Raw genomic sequence first — 16,663 nt, 5'->3', positions numbered from 1 at the left:
GCAGCACTAGCAAAAGTCACATACCATGCAGAGAAGATATACTCACTGCACCTTTCCACTACAATCAACCTGCCCAGATTCAGTGTCTGGGAGGGATATAGTGCTGTGTACACTGTCCTTAAATGAGGGGAGAGGTACACAGGGGGACCGGTCCGCGTGCTCCCTGAGATCTGCGTTGCCACAAAGAAAATGGCCCCCAGAGACCTCAGAGGAGGAGTGGCCGAAGAGTCTGCAGCTCAGCGACGCCAGACTGCGTGCTGAAAGTGGTCTAGTGGTCCCACGGGTTATGGGGGGCCTGCCGCCACTGCCAGCAGCCTCCGGTCTGTCCCCAGGACCGGAGGCTAAAGGACTGCATCTGAAGGCATTCCGCGCGCCGCCGCTAGCCAGCGACGTGTGGCTTACCTGAATCCCCGGCGACTCCGGCAGCAGTCCTGGGAGGTAGACAGAGTCCGGCTAGTACGGACTCTGTCCTCCCGCCGCGATCCCCAGATCAGTACTGGCGTCGCGGCGCCAGTCGGGGATCAGAGCAGCAGCGTGGGCGTCTGTATAGACAGCCCTTTGCTGCCGTCTGTAGTAAAAAAGATAAAATAAATAAAATCTATTAGAAAATAAAAAGCTTCTGGGGGCTGCTCCTGCAGCCCCCCTGCGCGGTGACCGACTCCGGCCGGGCACCAACTTACACTGAGGTGCCTGTGGCTCGGGGGCGGGGTATAGAGGAGGACCCAAGTGCATCCTGGGAGCTAAAAGCTTAACTGTGTGGTGCCCATGGATCCTGATCCAGCTATATCCCCAAGGTCAACCCTGTGGACCCCCTATGGACCCTGAAGTAGAAATTAAGGATAAACCATGCTTGTGCAAAGATGGTATATGATTTCCCCCAGGACTAGCACATCATATAAAAGCATATAAAATGCAACGTTTTCTGTGTCCAATAACGGGACAATTTCCTCTTTCTGTATTATATAAACATTGTTGATGGTGCTCACATGGAGTAATGTAGTGAATACATGAAGCAAGAGTCTATTACAGAGGTTCCCAAACATGGTCCTCAAGGCTCCCCAACAGTTCAGGTTTTAGAGATCCATGGTTGAGCACAGGTGGTTAATTCAAATTGACTGAGGTACTAATTAAGTCACCTGTGCTCAACCATGGATATCTCTAAACCCTGGACTGCTGGGGAGCCTTGAGGACAGTGTTTGGGAATTTCTGGTCTATCATGTGAACAAGCAGGATAGAAAGAAGAGAAAACTCCTTTTTTGGGGCACACTTGTGAAAAATGTATTTAGTTAAAACTTAACTTTTAATATAGTTTCTATAAAAATGAAGAGAGAGACTTCAAAATGAGGATTAAATATAGATATTTATAGTAAAGTATGTAGATCTTTACCAAATAATCTGAGAAATTGGCAAAACATAACAATGGCAATCTGATAGCAATCAAATACATTATATTGAGATATTACCTACTGTCATTAATTATCTATTGGCAAAACACAAAAGATGAGAATGATCTTCATATACTATTAGATCATATGTAGTCATTTGTGTATTCATGGAAGCATATAAATGTACAACCACTGGTACCTGTAGAGATAAAATGCCACTAGAGAAGGATAATGTTTATGTATGAGCAAAAGCAAATTCCTGTATAGAATAGGTCTCCTCAGGATTTTGAATATTAAGAAATGATCAAACAAGGGGCGGGATTTACTAAACAAACAAATGCGGTAAAACCCCCGAAATGCAGTTTTGGGGGGGTTTATCGCATTTCCCATATGTACTAAGTTTCATCCCCATGGGTAATGCCATCTTCAGGTGACGTTACCCAATAGAAGCCTGTGGGCTTCTTTTCGGGATGCCCCTCTGAGAGGGATCCGATCAGATCCCTCCCATCTCCCCCCGCAGCACGTAACCTTCAGCGCATGTCCAGAAGGAAGCCAGGGGGACTTCTGGGTGTTAAACCCGAAAGTCCCTCTGTCTAGGGCATCGCAAAGGACAGCTCTTATCGGGAGAGCTGTCCTTTGCAATTTTAATCGCATTTCTAAGTACATACCTAAGAGGCGGGATGTACCGCATTGTGAGTAAGCTATAGCAAGTAACTGCATCTTGGCAAAACCATACTGCACTGCAGGTGGGGCAGATTTAAAATGTGCAGAGAGATTTACATTTAGATTTTGGGAGGGGCGTGTTCAAACTGACATCTAAATTGCATTGCAAGAATAAAGCTGTCCAACATTTGTGGGCTACATGCAAAAGCAGCCAGTATTTACTCAACATGCCAAAAAAATTTATGTATTTGTACCCCTTGCATTGCACCATGGTTTGTCCAGGTGCACAATTACTTGCTTTATCTTATTCTATTTCATAATCTGAATCAGGCCCTCTATACAGAGAAAATGATATTTGGCTTATAATTAATAGTCACTTTTACAATACAGAGTGGGCCATTGAATTATCGTGTGTACTCTGCTATACAATATCAGTAGAAAGAAAAATAACTTATTTAAGCATTGTTGTTATGCACTGGATAATGATCACATGCAGGATAATGTATGACAAAAAAAGACTTTTGGCATGATAATAACATGCAAAATAATTTGACCACAGTAAATCCTCTAGAATGATCTCAGGGTTGACAAAGCCTATAGATGAAACGCGCTTACACACCGCATGTTGTCTTGGCGGTGAACTGTGGGACCTCCAGTAGGCCCGTGGAAACACCTCAGGCAGTCTAATATGCATGTAAATGACTACATATGATGTTTAGTAGATGCACATCATTCTTATCGTTTGTTTTTTTCCAATAGATAATTATTGTCAGCAGTGATTAGGGAATATCCTAATATAACGTATTTGGTTACTGTCAGATTATAATTGTTATATTTTGCCAATTTCTCAGATTATTTGGTACGGATCTACATAGCTTACTATAAATATCTATATTTAATCCTCATTTTAAAGGTGTTGTGAAAACCATATTTTCTACCCAATCTACCTTTATACTTTTAAATATTTCTCTCTTCATTTTTATAGAAACTATATTAAAAGTTAAGTTTTAACTACATAGTTTATATTTCACAAGTGTGCCCCTAAAAGGAGTTTTTTCTTGTTGCTATCCTGCTTCTTCGTATGATAGACTCTTGCTATACTAAGTTACCTGGACTTAACTATGGCCATTTTCAAAACGTGGACTGTCGGGGGTGCCTTGAGGACCAAGTTTGGGAACCACTGTGCTAGCCCTAGTTTTATGTTATTATGTTATTATGAGGGTTTTATGACTGCCCCTCATGGCTTACTTCAAGACATATTTTTCTAACCCTGACCACTCTCCCCAAAAACATTTTGTCATGCCCCCAGGGCTGCCAAGAGAAATGCTTAACATGAAAGAGGCATGACCATACCTTGTGGGAGTGTGACCATTGCAGGTTGTGACTTCTGACAAATTCATTGTAGTGCAGTGTTCAAGGGAGCATTGCCACACCATGTTGTGGGCGTGGCTTTACCTCTTTGACAGGCTTATGTCCAGCCAATCCCCCTTTCAGTGCCCCTGCGTCCAATGATGTCATGCTGCCAATAGGACAGGTGCACAGGCTATATGTTAGATTATTTTAATATACTGTATGATTAGCATTGACAGAATCATTAGTAAGGTGATTATAGGACAGAAATGAAACTGTGACTATGCCAAATTCAAGAAAACATAATAAAGCATAACAATACATTTATAGAAGATATGGAAAGTCCAGGAAAAGGAACTTTTTGTACTGTAACGTATTAATATTTAAGATTTTAAAACATGAGTCAGTGGATCTTTAAACATTCTCATTAATGCATTGTTTGTACATGTAATATCCCTAGCATTCCGGTGAATCTCAGGCAACTGGTGTACCGCTATGGGATGAAGCAGTCTAATGATGAAGAATCTTGGCAGTTCATGTTCCAGAAGTATCTAAACACTTCATTAGCTCAAGAAAAAGAAAAACTACTGCAAGGACTAGCATCAGCAAATAGCATCCCACTTCTGGACAGGTCAGCTGAGAACTTTTCCTGCTGCCTTGTATGTTGTGAAATTGCATTTATCCACCAACTAGAAATGTTCCTATATGTGATGCTATGTTGTTTATCTACTTTTCACTATTTTGTCATTCTGTATTTATGATTATAAAATTGATAATATATTTTCTTTATTTTGCTTTAGGTATCTCAAATATATTTACGACACCAATCTTATTAAGAGCCAGGATGCACTGAACGTCATTTATTATATATCTGTATACAGCAAGCTTGGAAAACAAATGGCTTGGGACTGGGTGCGGATTAACTGGGACTATTTAGTCAAAAGGTACTTTGTTGTTTCCCTGTGAGTTTCTTAATGTGTTGTTTCTTTTTCCCGTTTCACTGTAAAACAACATTGTTCTCTCTCGCAGATATACTATCAATGACCGAAACCTTGGCCGTATTATTTTAAGAATATCAGGAACATATAATACAGAGGAACAACTATGGCAGGTAGGTCACATTTTGAGACAATAATTATTTTATACTCTTGCTGCACATGAGCTCACCCTGTCACTTGGCATAGGCAGGGTTGCACTGGCCCACAGGGGTACAGGGGAAACCCCCCGGTGGGCCTCACTGCCTGATGGCCCAACCCCTTCCCAAGGGATCAGATTTGAGACTGTGCACTTGAATTATACATTATACATATGTTACATTATACTGCACAGGACTATGGTGTATTTTTTACAATGCATTGCTGTTATTAATCTGGAACATTATCTTGCATGCACTAACAGTTTTTAGTATATATATTTTTAAAGGGGCCCAGACCATACACTCTCTAATGGTTAGCCAAGCCTCTGTGGAGGCTGGCCACATCCCCTCTAGAGGCTGGCCACACCCCTAAATATGGGCCCCTATCACTGCATTCCCACGGTGGGCTCTTCATGTCCCAGTCCGACACTGGGCATAGGTACTTGTGAAAAATTTGGACACATGTTTGTGCGTTTGGTGGATAACTGCAAATACAGGCAGCGATTATTGGCTCCACCAATGTGCCAACATCAGACCAGGTTTCAGATAACACTATCAAAGAAACTAGTGTTCACTCTAGCTCCGGCGGCAGGCAGGGCGCCAGAGTTAGAGAGGGCAACCTTGTGCACGCGCCGAAGGCGCGCATGCCCGAAAAGGGGGCGTGGTCATGAAAAGGGGGTGTGTCTATAAGACGCGTCCCCTTTTCGTCATACTTGGGGGCGTGCCCGGCGCTAACGGACATGCCGGGCAGCCCCCAAGCGCTGCAGAAAGGGAGAATAGATGCCGGGCGCATGCGCCCGGCGTCTATTCTCCGCCGGTGACTGGGTCACCGCATGTTTCTCCACCCGCGGGACACTGCGTCCCGCGGGTGAGAACGGCACCTGCAGGCTGTGAGGGTAGGACGCTTTTTTCCCTCCTCCTGGAGGGCAGGGTGCTTTTTGCCCTCCAGAAGGAGGGCAGGGCGCCACGCCCCGCTAAAACAGCCTAGCGGGAACGCTACAAACTATAAGTATAAAATCATTCCCAGGGACTAATTTCTGAGTCTGTGATACTGTCTCCTTCAGTCTTGATTAACTACACTCCCCATAATGACATAATTATTTCGCTTTCTTATGATATAATTTTTTGTTTTTAAAAACTCCACTTCAATAAATAAAAATGTATAAAACCTTAGAAATAAGATTAGTTTATAAGAAAGTATGCAGAATAGAGTGTCATTGTTTATTTTAAAATAGGAACATGTACAGGTGCAAATAGAGACATGTACAAGTGCAAATAGGGACATGTACAGGTGCAAATAGAGACATGTACAGGTGCAAATAGGGACATGTACAGGTGCAAATAGAGACATGGACAGGTGCAAATAGGGACATGTACAGGTGCAAATAGAGACATGGACAGGTGCAAATAGAGACATGTACAGGTGCAAATAGAGACATGGACAGGTGCAAATAGAGACATGGACAGGTGCAAATAGAGACATGGACAGGTGCAAATAGGGACATGGACAGGTGCAAATAGGGACATGAACAGGTGCAAATAGGGACATGGACAGGTGCAAATAGAGACATGGACAGGTGCAAATAGGGACATGGACAGGTGCAAATAGGGACATGGACAGGTGCAAATAGGGACATGGACAGGTGCAAATAGGGACATGGACAGGTGCAAATAGAGACATGGACAGCTGCAAATAGGGACATGGACAGCTGCAAATAGGGACATGGACAGCTGCAAATAGGGACATGTACAGGTGCAAACAGAGACATGTACAGGTGCAAATAGGGACATGTACAGGTGCAAACAGAGACATGTACAGGTGCAAATAGGGACATGGACAGGTGCAAACAGAGACATGTACAAGTGCAAATAGGGACATGGACAGGTGCAAATAGGGACATGGACAGGTGCAAATAGGGACATGAACAGGTGCAAATAGGGACATGTACAGGTGCAAATAGGGACATGGACAGGTGCAAATAGGGACATGGACAGGTGCAAATAGGGACATGTACAGGTGCAAATAGAGACATGTACAGGTGCAAATAGGGACATGGACAGGTGCAAATAGGGACATGGACAGGTGCAAATAGGGACATGAACAGGTGCAAATAGGGACATGGACAGGTGCAAATAGGGACATGGACAGGTGCAAATAGGGACATGGACAGGTGCAAATAGGGACATGTACAGGTGCAAATAGAGACATGTACAGGTGCAAATAGAGACATGTACAAGTGCAAATAGGGACATGGACAGGTGCAAATAGGGACATGGACAGGTGCAAATAGAGACATGTACAGTTGCAAACAGAGACATGTACAGGTGCAAATAGAGACATGTACAGGTGCAAATAGGGATATGGACAGGTGCAAATAGGGACATGTACAAGTGCAAATAGGGACATGTACAGGTGCAAATAGAGACATGTACAGTTGCAAATAGAGACATGTACAGTTGCAAATAGGGACATGGACAGGTGCAAATAGGGACATGGACAGGTGCAAATAGGGACATGGACAGGTGCAAATAGGGACATGGACAGGTGAAAACTTAAGTATGTCTTTTGAACTTAGGGACAATTATCTAATAACCAAGGGACGCCTCTTGTGGATAGACATATAAACATATCATATTTCAATAGAAAATCCATAGTACTGTTTATTAGATGCGCTCCATTGTCATATTTGCCCGGATAACAGCTGGGGCCACAATGGCGTGAGCAGAGATGTCTCTCAGACTATGCTGCTGACATGGCATGCTGGATCTTGTAGTTCTACAGCTCCTGGAGACACTCATCTCTGAATCACTCCTCTTATATTAGCCCCACGTGGCCAAAGTTCTGCAAGACCATGGGCTTCAGGCTATGCAGCATGCAGATAAGGAGCATGCACACTACAAGATGTGTACAACTCTGCATACAGGCAAATATACCCAATACGGGACCACGCATCGCTGTTTTCCATGCAATTCTACATCAGGCTCTTATTGATTAAGTCATGAGTAAAGAAATAAAGGTCTCTTTAATATTTTTATCAATCACCTTAGTACTTTTATGATGTTTCAGTTATTTAGTTTATGTGAGTATAAAAAGTAGGTCACATTTTGAGACAATAATTATTTTATACTCTTGCTGCACATGAGCTCACCCTGTCACTTGGCATAGGCAGGGTTGCACTGGCCCACAGGGGTACAGGGGAAAACCCCCGGTGGGCCTCACTGCCTGATGGCCCAACCCCTTCCCAAGGGATCAGATTTGAGACTGTGCACTTGAATTATACATTATACATATGTTACATTATACTGCACAGGACTATGGTGTATTTTTTACAATGCATTGCTGTTATTAATCTGGAACATTATCTTGCATGCACTAACAGTTTTTAGTATATATATTTTTAAAGGGGCCCAGACCATACACTCTCTAATGGTTAGCCAAGCCTCTGTGGAGGCTGGCCACATCCCCTCTAGAGGCTGGCCACACCCCTAAATATGGGCCCCTATCACTGCATTCCCACGGTGGGCTCTTCATGTCCCAGTCCGACACTGGGCATAGGTACTTGTGAAAAATTTGGACACATGTTTGTGCGTTTGGTGGATAACTGCAAATACAGGCAGCGATTATTGGCTCCACCAATGTGCCAACATCAGACCAGGTTTCAGATAACACTATCAAAGAAACTAGTGTTCACTCTAGCTCCGGCGGCAGGCAGGGCGCCAGAGTTAGAGAGGGCAACCTTGTGCACGCGCCGAAGGCGCGCATGCCCGAAAAGGGGGCGTGGTCATGAAAAGGGGGTGTGTCTATAAGACGCGTCCCCTTTTCGTCATACTTGGGGGCGTGCCCGGCGCTAACGGACATGCCGGGCAGCCCCCAAGCGCTGCAGAAAGGGAGAATAGATGCCGGGCGCATGCGCCCGGCGTCTATTCTCCGCCGGTGACTGGGTCACCGCATGTTTCTCCACCCGCGGGACACTGCGTCCCGCGGGTGAGAACGGCACCTGCAGGCTGTGAGGGTAGGACGCTTTTTGCCCTCCTCTTGGAGGGCAGGGTGCTTTTTGCCCTCCAGAAGGAGGGCAGGGCGCCACGCCCCGCTAAAACAGCCTAGCGGGAACGCTACAAACTATAAGTATAAAATCATTCCCAGGGACTAATTTCTGAGTCTGTGATACTGTCTCCTTCAGTCTTGATTAACTACACTCCCCATAATGACATAATTATTTCGCTTTCTTATGATATAATTTTTTGTTTTTAAAAACTCCACTTCAATAAATAAAAATGTATAAAACCTTAGAAATAAGATTAGTTTATAAGAAAGTATGCAGAATAGAGTGTCATTGTTTACCCTGAGGATGCTCCGGGGAGATGTAAGAGCCGCAGTGTGACCATCTGAAGTGTCATAAGGATGCTCCAGGCGGCACTGCTGCATAGATTCTGGCTGCAGGGTGCCAGATGAGGCTAGCAGAAAAAAGCTCCGAGGTCCAGACCAAATGATTTTAGGTTCCCCATCCCTGCTTTAAAGGATAGGAAGCCCTAACCCCAGTGAAAACTATTCACAAGAATTATGACTTCCATAGGTAAGCTTATGTAAGACGTTTTGTGGCCATACCTTAAATGTGGAACTGGATCATGCTTGCTGACTTATAAATTCTCCTCCCCGGGAGAAGCCTGGTAAGGAGAAGCAGGTGGGCGGAGTCGGGCATAGCAATAAATTCAGCCTCTGTGCTGCCAGCTAGTATCACTGGGGACCTGAGTGTCACATTTTTTAGGATTTTGCACTGATAACTGAAATTCAGCCTTATGTTTCATCTTCATAAATAGGCCTGTAGCAATGCATATCCTATTTCCTCCATGTCTGTCAGCCCTAACATCAATAAGATGAAAAGGCTGCATTCACTCTTGTCTTGAAATGCTACCCAAAGCATGAGGCTGTAAGAGTAGATTTAACAGAGCATCAATTGGTGGATATTGTCACAAACAATTAAGAAATGGTATATGTGGTGTCCTTTTATGTTTACACATTCAATGAAAATAAATACTGGATTTAAAGACAGTCCGTTAAGAATTCAATGTAAAGAACAAATGTAATTGTAGTGTTATTCTTTCTTTTCATTTAATTAAACAGAAATCTATAATCATTTAAATATTTTTTACAACTTTATATTGTATTTTTCTAAAATGTTTCCTCACTTGTTCTTTTTATCTTCTAGATGGAAAATTTCTTTGAGAGATATCCAGAAGCCGGGGCAGGAGCGACCCCAAGAAAACAAGCACTTGAAACTGTCAAAAACAACATTGCATGGGTTGCAAGTAACAAAAATGGCATCAGGTCTTGGCTGGAAGCAAATGCTGCTCCCTAACCTTAGCACCGCCTGGAACATCATAGTTTTGTTTAGTTATATCTATGTTGGACTATCAAACCTTGGTGGTCCTGATGCTTAACTCTCATCACTTCAGAAAGAAAAATTGTGACAAAATAGTCCATGAGACCAACCTTCCCACACAACTCCTAGATATGCCCAGGCCATGCATAGTTTTCGCTGTGCCCATGTACCCATGTCTGCCGCGGGGCATGTGAAAGTATATTTATTGTATACAACATTTTTGGATTAAGAATTTCACTTGATGTAGTTTTTAGATTATGGTTTTGGATTACTAAAATCCTAACTGTCCACCATTTTGTCAAATCTGTCTGGGCTTTCATCCTCCTGTTCAAAAGGTACTTAGCAAAATAAAAGTTGTCTTGTTATTTTCTGCCAAAGCCAAATGTACATAATGGAAGTAAGCACTATTTTTACAAGTTGGCTGGAAATAACACCCTTAATAAGTCAACTACTGTATCACAGCAACCCTTTCAATAAGTCTCAGATATATGTTGCTGTCACCCCATCAGAGATGATAATCACTTGCCTTGTTTAGTGCTTACATTGGAACGATTATCTTACCACTGTTGTGCCACCACTATTGAGAATTAAGGCTCTGATAGACATACAGTGCTGTAGCCCCTGAGATATACTGCTCAAAGGTGTAAGAATTGTTATGGGTAACACAAACATGCAGATAAGTATTCTTGTAAATATTTGAAGAAAGTAAACCTTTATAATGTGTAATACTGCACTATAATAACATAACAGATGGAAAGATATTTGATTTGGTCAAGTGGGTTGTGCCTTCAGTGAGGTATGATGCATATAATAGGTATCAGCAATAAATAACTCACTGCAAAATTTCATGTTTTCCCCTAAAAGTGTAAATATATGTTTTATTATAGTGTATACTGCTTATAAATAACCAAATGTTTATAGTAAATTGTATAAGGAATGATTAGGATAATGACAGATAAATACCATAAACTTTATAATAGCTTGCCTTAAATAACACATTGAGGTGTAATATCATCCAAGAAAAAAATAGATAGATACAAATATTTTGTAGCTTGAAATGTCTTAGCTTTTTATAAATATGTAAATATTCATTATCTTCAAGGTGGAGTATTATTATCCAATCTTTAACATGAATATAACATTTTCGTTAATTTAATCCAAAAATGTAGCAAAACAAATGCCATAGGAAATGCAGTACCATTTTATATGGACATATTGTGTGTAAAACAATATTCTTGAGACTGTAGCCCATCTGTCTGCTACTAACTTGTAACATCACTGAATAATGCCTCAGTGATGTCCCTAGTTCCATGTGAACTGATAGGTTGAATGTTGGATTGTCACTCACAATAGCTGCCACCACTCTGTGCGTGTGTGTGTTTTGTACACTTTTAAAGGAGATGTCCACCCATATAGTTATTTTACCAGTAAACTCTTTCTCTCGGATACAAGAGCAGCAGGGGTTCCTGTCATTTGGGAGATTCTCAACTGATCCTCCTTCTACCAATAGCAAGCACTGCTCTTTTGACACATTGCGGTTTGTAATGTGTCTACAGCGGTGGTTCTCAAACTCGGTACCACACACAGGTGTAGTCATTATTAACGGACACATTTTAAAAGATCCACAGTTGGAGCTAATTATTTCACTTGTGAATCTGTGAGGGAAAAATATGCACTGTTTGGGGTCCCAAGGACCATGTTTGAGAACCTGTGGTCTACAGCACCGATTGTTACATTACGAGCTGCTATGAGTCAAAAGAGGGTTAGGTTTAGGCTTAGATAAAAATTGCATTGACGCAATTCCGACTGTCGATATTCGCAATGTGAATGCATTTGACAGGTTGTCATTCTGTCCATGATGAAATTCTGAATGTAAATAATCATGTTGACTTAATATACCACACCCACTTATTCAGCCAAACAGTTTGCTATAAAAATTATTTTGCCTGAGACTTATACTTTATGTACACTGCGCCTTTACTAAAAGGGATACTACTTATCTAATGGTATAAACATTGGAAGCCATAAGTGTTCATTGAGATGAGACCAATATATGTTATATTGTAAAATCAAAGTTAATGTCCCGCTTATAGATTTTTTTTGTATAACATTTAAAATTTGTATCCGATACACAATTTTTATATATTAAGCCTGTTATTTGTGAAATGTCAGATATTTGCATTTATCTAAAAAAACACCTAGGAAACTCCAGTATCACCTTGTGATCAACGGTCACTCAAATTATGAAAAACACTGGGTTAAAAATTTTCAATAATCACTTATTCTTGATACATTTGTTATGATGTAAGTGACTTTATTGTTGCATTAAACAATTATGGATTGACAAAAGTGTAAAAGTTACATGGAGGGAATGATTGAACTGGTCAGTCTGTGTGTCAGTATGTAAATATGTAATATATTTATATGTAGTGTGTTATCCTGTTCGTTACATTCCGTCAGGTAAGCTTGTCAGTTGAGTGTGTGTATTTAGTGTGTACAAACAATGTGTGCACTGAGTGTATATATATGCACAGTGTGGCTGATTGCTACATAGCATATCTTGCCTGAATTCCAACAAAACATGCAGTTGTTTTGCAATTTACCAACCACAATAGGGGAGGGAAGAGGTGTTTTCACATTGGCAAAGTTTAGTGAGGACGTGTTAATGCAAATGCAGGCCATGCAGAACTGCATTTAAGGCTATAACACGGCCATGACTAGAGGTGAGAGGTGCAGTCACGCGGGGACTTGAGGACAGCACCGACTGCCCCACTGCACCTGTATGTGGCTTGCAGGGTGCCTGTAAAGTCCTAAGGACACTCTGGGCTGTGCTCTACTGCCTAGAGCTGATGGCCCAGTCCCCTGAGTGTGATTTCATGATATCACTGGTTTAGGGGACGGGTCTGTCATAGGACAGCATATGGGCTATATACACCTGTTAGGAGGTGTATCTTTTGCACCTAATATATAGCGGGTGCAAATACACACTGATGATGATGACTGATAGTAAACCAGGTGCATATGTTGCCCACACAGAAGCAGCCACATCTACAGATACATACAACTCTGCATGGGTGAAAATGCGCTATTTTCCCATGCTCAATACCTTTGAGTAATGTACGCCCGATGGACTTCCAACTCTGCATCAGCCCTAATGTGCTTTTGTGTGCACAGTGTGTTGATTTCTCTAATCCTACACTTAGAATTGTGTTGTCTTCCAAATGGAACATAAGCCAACAACTAAACTGACATTGAAATACTGGGGGATACGGAGCTTTATATCCAAGTTTCCTGTGTCTAACCGACGCAATTTCGCAATGGGGAATGTTGGCAAACTGCCACACCATGATGTGCCCTATCCAGACCACAACCCTTTCTTAGCAGGTCACATCCCCTTTGGGATTGATGGCAGGCATTCATGTGCAGAACAAACGGACAGCATTGAAATACATGGCAATGGCATGTATGTGAGGAAATTAAACTAATTATGTGTTTCATACATTCATGAGGATGTGCAATAAATTTCCGGATGTTCAAAGAGTATTATATTTACAAACAAAGTAAACATATTTTTTCAAAGTATTTGCCAGAAGAGTCTATGCAAAGTTGCATGCATTCAAACCACTCAGTGAAGCAGCTGGACCAGTCCGAAGCAGGTATGCCTTCTACATGGTGGATGAAGGTCTCCACTGCAGCTTTCGGTAACTTAAAATGAATCCCATGTATCTTGCACTTGATTTGTGGGAACACGAAGAAGTGCAGGGTGCCAGGTCTGGACTGTATAGCAGATGATCAAGCGCCTGGATGCGTTCATGGGGCAGAAAATCCACCACTTTCCTGGACTTGTGGGCAGGTGCGTTGTGATGGAAAAGGGCACCACGAGTGCGAATTCTCGGATGGCATCTGGAAATGGTTTCCAGCACTTGCAGCAAGCATTGGTTGGCATACCAGCCCCAGTGGCGGCACACTACTGTACGAGTAGTACGATAGCTACATGACCAGTCTTGGCCACAGAAACAGCCAACATCTGCTTGGCTACGCTGCGCTCACGTGGGAACTTCTGTGGTAGTGCACCCCCAACTGGGGTCCACTGGACCGACTGTTGTTTGGTCTCTGGGTCGAAACTGTAGTTCCAGGATTCATCACCACTGATGATCTCCCAGACAGAGTTTGAGTGACCGCCATCAAACCTGGCCAGCATGTTGCGGTTGCAAGTCACCCGAGCCACCCTCTGCTCTTAAGTCAGCTGATGGAGCTGCTAGCGTCCAAGAAACCTTGCTCAGGCCAAGCTTTTTGTGACGTATCGAGCGAATGGATCCTGAAGAGATGCCTAGATCCTTCTCTAACTGGGACACAGTCACCCTGGCTTCCGCCTCAACTATGGCCTGCCGCTGTGCTCCGCTTCTTCTCCTGGTCCGAAATTCTGCAAACCACTGAAAAACAGTGGTTCGGGAAGGTGCTTTCTCCTCAAAAGCAACTCGCAGTCGGTCAAAATTCTCCTGCAGTCACAGACCATGCTTGTAGTCATAGTAGATCATGGCTCTCCAGTGGCCTCTGTTGAGCTTCTTGAAGTAAGTGAACAAGCTGGCTTCTTTGGTGTGCAGTGCTGCTTATATACTGTTATGTGCCCTGAAATTTCACAAGAACTTTAGTCAGAGATTATAGTTCACAACCAGACAGTCAGATTGTGTCTACTCTACCTATGCACTGCATATCCAGAAACTTATTGCTCACTCCTCATGCTGTAGCACCACATAAAGAGGTTCTTTTCATGAAGCAAGAAATATGCAAGCGCCATTGGCGTAAATTCATCCCAGACGCCCAAAGGCAAGTTATCATTTGGTGCCCCCCCTCCCGAATATGTGACTGTTTCTATTAGGCCTATTTACTAGCTGCTATAGTCTACAGATCGCAAAAAGTCCCTAGCATCCCTCCCTGGCACTCTCTACTCAGACCACTCATGCACAGTAGCACTGTAGGAGAAGTTAAGGGCTTGCATTAGGGTTGTGTATAGATCACCTTCAGTTAATGTTCCTGAAACACATGCAAAGGGGTTGGGTATGGGATGTCAGCAGTCGGGATCCCAGAGTTCAGAATCATGTCTACGGCATCCCGACACTTGTTAGTCGGTATACTAACCCACCCCCTCTCCCTACCCTAACCCTCCCTCTTTGATGCCTAACCCTAACCTCCCCCTCTAGTGCCTGAATCTAACCTCCCCCTCCCTGCACCCTAAACCTAACCCTCTCTGCTCAGTGCCTAACCCTAACCGATCCCCCTAGCACCGGTAGTCGGGATGCCGAACGCATCCCCATGCAAAGGTATACAACTCTCTCATAGTATACCAGAGACACAAGATAAGTGATAACATTGCAACATTGTCTATTATAAAGATGGGGACTGCATTGAGGAGCGTAATGTATGTTTGTATGAAGAGTGACCTCAGCTACAGCCCTGGGGTTAATTAGGAGTATATACAGCTATGCATTAGTCACAGATAAGATAGTGACCTGACCTGTATAGCGCAATTAGCATGAGGCTGAGAGTCCTCCTGATGGAGTTTAAAACCTGTGGGGTGGGGAGCCCTCCTGATACCCCTGGTGGAGGGGAAAACCACCTGATGTGGGTGGGGAACCTTCCTAATAGCCCTGATGGAGAGGAATACTACCTGATGTGAAGGTTTTGAGGACTGAGTTTGAGTTAAGATACTGTAAGACTGCCACTGTGGTGGGACTTCAAATCACAAAATGCCCAGTCTACTGCCGATTGCTTTACATGCCGGGAAGTTACTCCACTAAAGATCTGCCCCCAGACTCACTGGTGCCCCAGGCCCCCGCCTCCCATGCACCCTTACCCGTAGCTCCATCTGGTGCATCCTTGTTAACATCCAGCTCCTAGAAGTTGTGTGTGAGGAGGGCACCGGGACTGGTGCACGGGTCCGTGGCTAGGGCTGCTGCCACGGAGGAGTGGGATGGAGAGTTGTGGGTGAGGGGGGGTGCTGGGTATGTCTCACTGGCATAAGAAGTTGCTGGGGAGAGCAACACCAATGAGCAGGGACACGCTATGTAGATAGGTGGAAGCGGCAGCTGATGGTCTGACACAGATCCCTCCACTAGTATATGGTTATAGTAGCTTCTCAGGTGCCAAGTATTGAGAGGCTGTAATGGTACACTCTGGGTACATATTTACCGCCCTAAGTGGGGTGAATATATTGTGGCTGATTGAGGAGGTGCCACTTCAGTGCTGGTACCCAGCGGCAGGCGCCTCCATTGTCTGCCATAGTTCTGCCCCTGGCAAGCGCATAGTGTGTGTGCTCAGATATGGCTGTTATACTGCTGACCATGTACTCAAATATGCACCTGTATTCCTCTTTCTGAAGTGCCTCTGAGCAGATGCTTAGTGCAACCATTTGAGAGACCAATTTCTGTCATAGGGCTGCTTATGGCAAAAGCAATCACATTTCTTCAAAGTTATCTTTGTTGTGGAGCCTCATTTATATCTTAAATATGTTACATTTACACTTATGTATTTAATATTTTACATTTGTACATTTCAATCTTACATTGCTAGATTTGCTTGCATATAAATGTGGATTTAAAAGGTGGTCAGAGGCCCAAATCTTGCACCTCACCTCAAAAAGACTGCTGGCTCCAACTAGAAACCTCAAAGGTTTCCCACAAAAAAGCAGGGAAAAAAATAATAATTAAAATCTAACTTTTTAAGAAATCATTTACAAAAGGTCAGCAAGC

The 16,663-nt window shown here is 43.2% G+C and overlaps 1 protein-coding gene across 1 annotated transcript in view; it reads left to right on the top strand.

Moving 5' to 3' along the window:
* Nucleotides 1-12,249, top strand: part of ENPEP (glutamyl aminopeptidase) — a 95,613-nt gene extending 83,364 nt beyond the window's left edge. Inside the window, exons 17-20 of the mRNA XM_088456386.1 lie at nucleotides 3,859-4,029; nucleotides 4,199-4,342; nucleotides 4,428-4,509; nucleotides 9,741-12,249. Coding sequence (XP_088312512.1) covers nucleotides 3,859-4,029; nucleotides 4,199-4,342; nucleotides 4,428-4,509; nucleotides 9,741-9,890 — 547 coding nt within the window. The 3' untranslated portion in view covers nucleotides 9,891-12,249. The remainder of the gene's footprint in view (nucleotides 1-3,858; nucleotides 4,030-4,198; nucleotides 4,343-4,427; nucleotides 4,510-9,740) is intronic.
* Nucleotides 12,250-16,663: the final 4,414 nt, after the last annotated feature.

Source organism: Taudactylus pleione, unplaced genomic scaffold, assembly GCF_031769625.1.
Source record: "Taudactylus pleione unplaced genomic scaffold, aTauple2 ptg000703l, whole genome shotgun sequence".
Classification (NCBI taxonomy): domain Eukaryota; kingdom Metazoa; phylum Chordata; class Amphibia; order Anura; family Myobatrachidae; genus Taudactylus; species Taudactylus pleione.
Note: the sequence above shows the minus strand (reverse complement) of the source record. Positions and strands in the feature narration are given on the sequence as shown.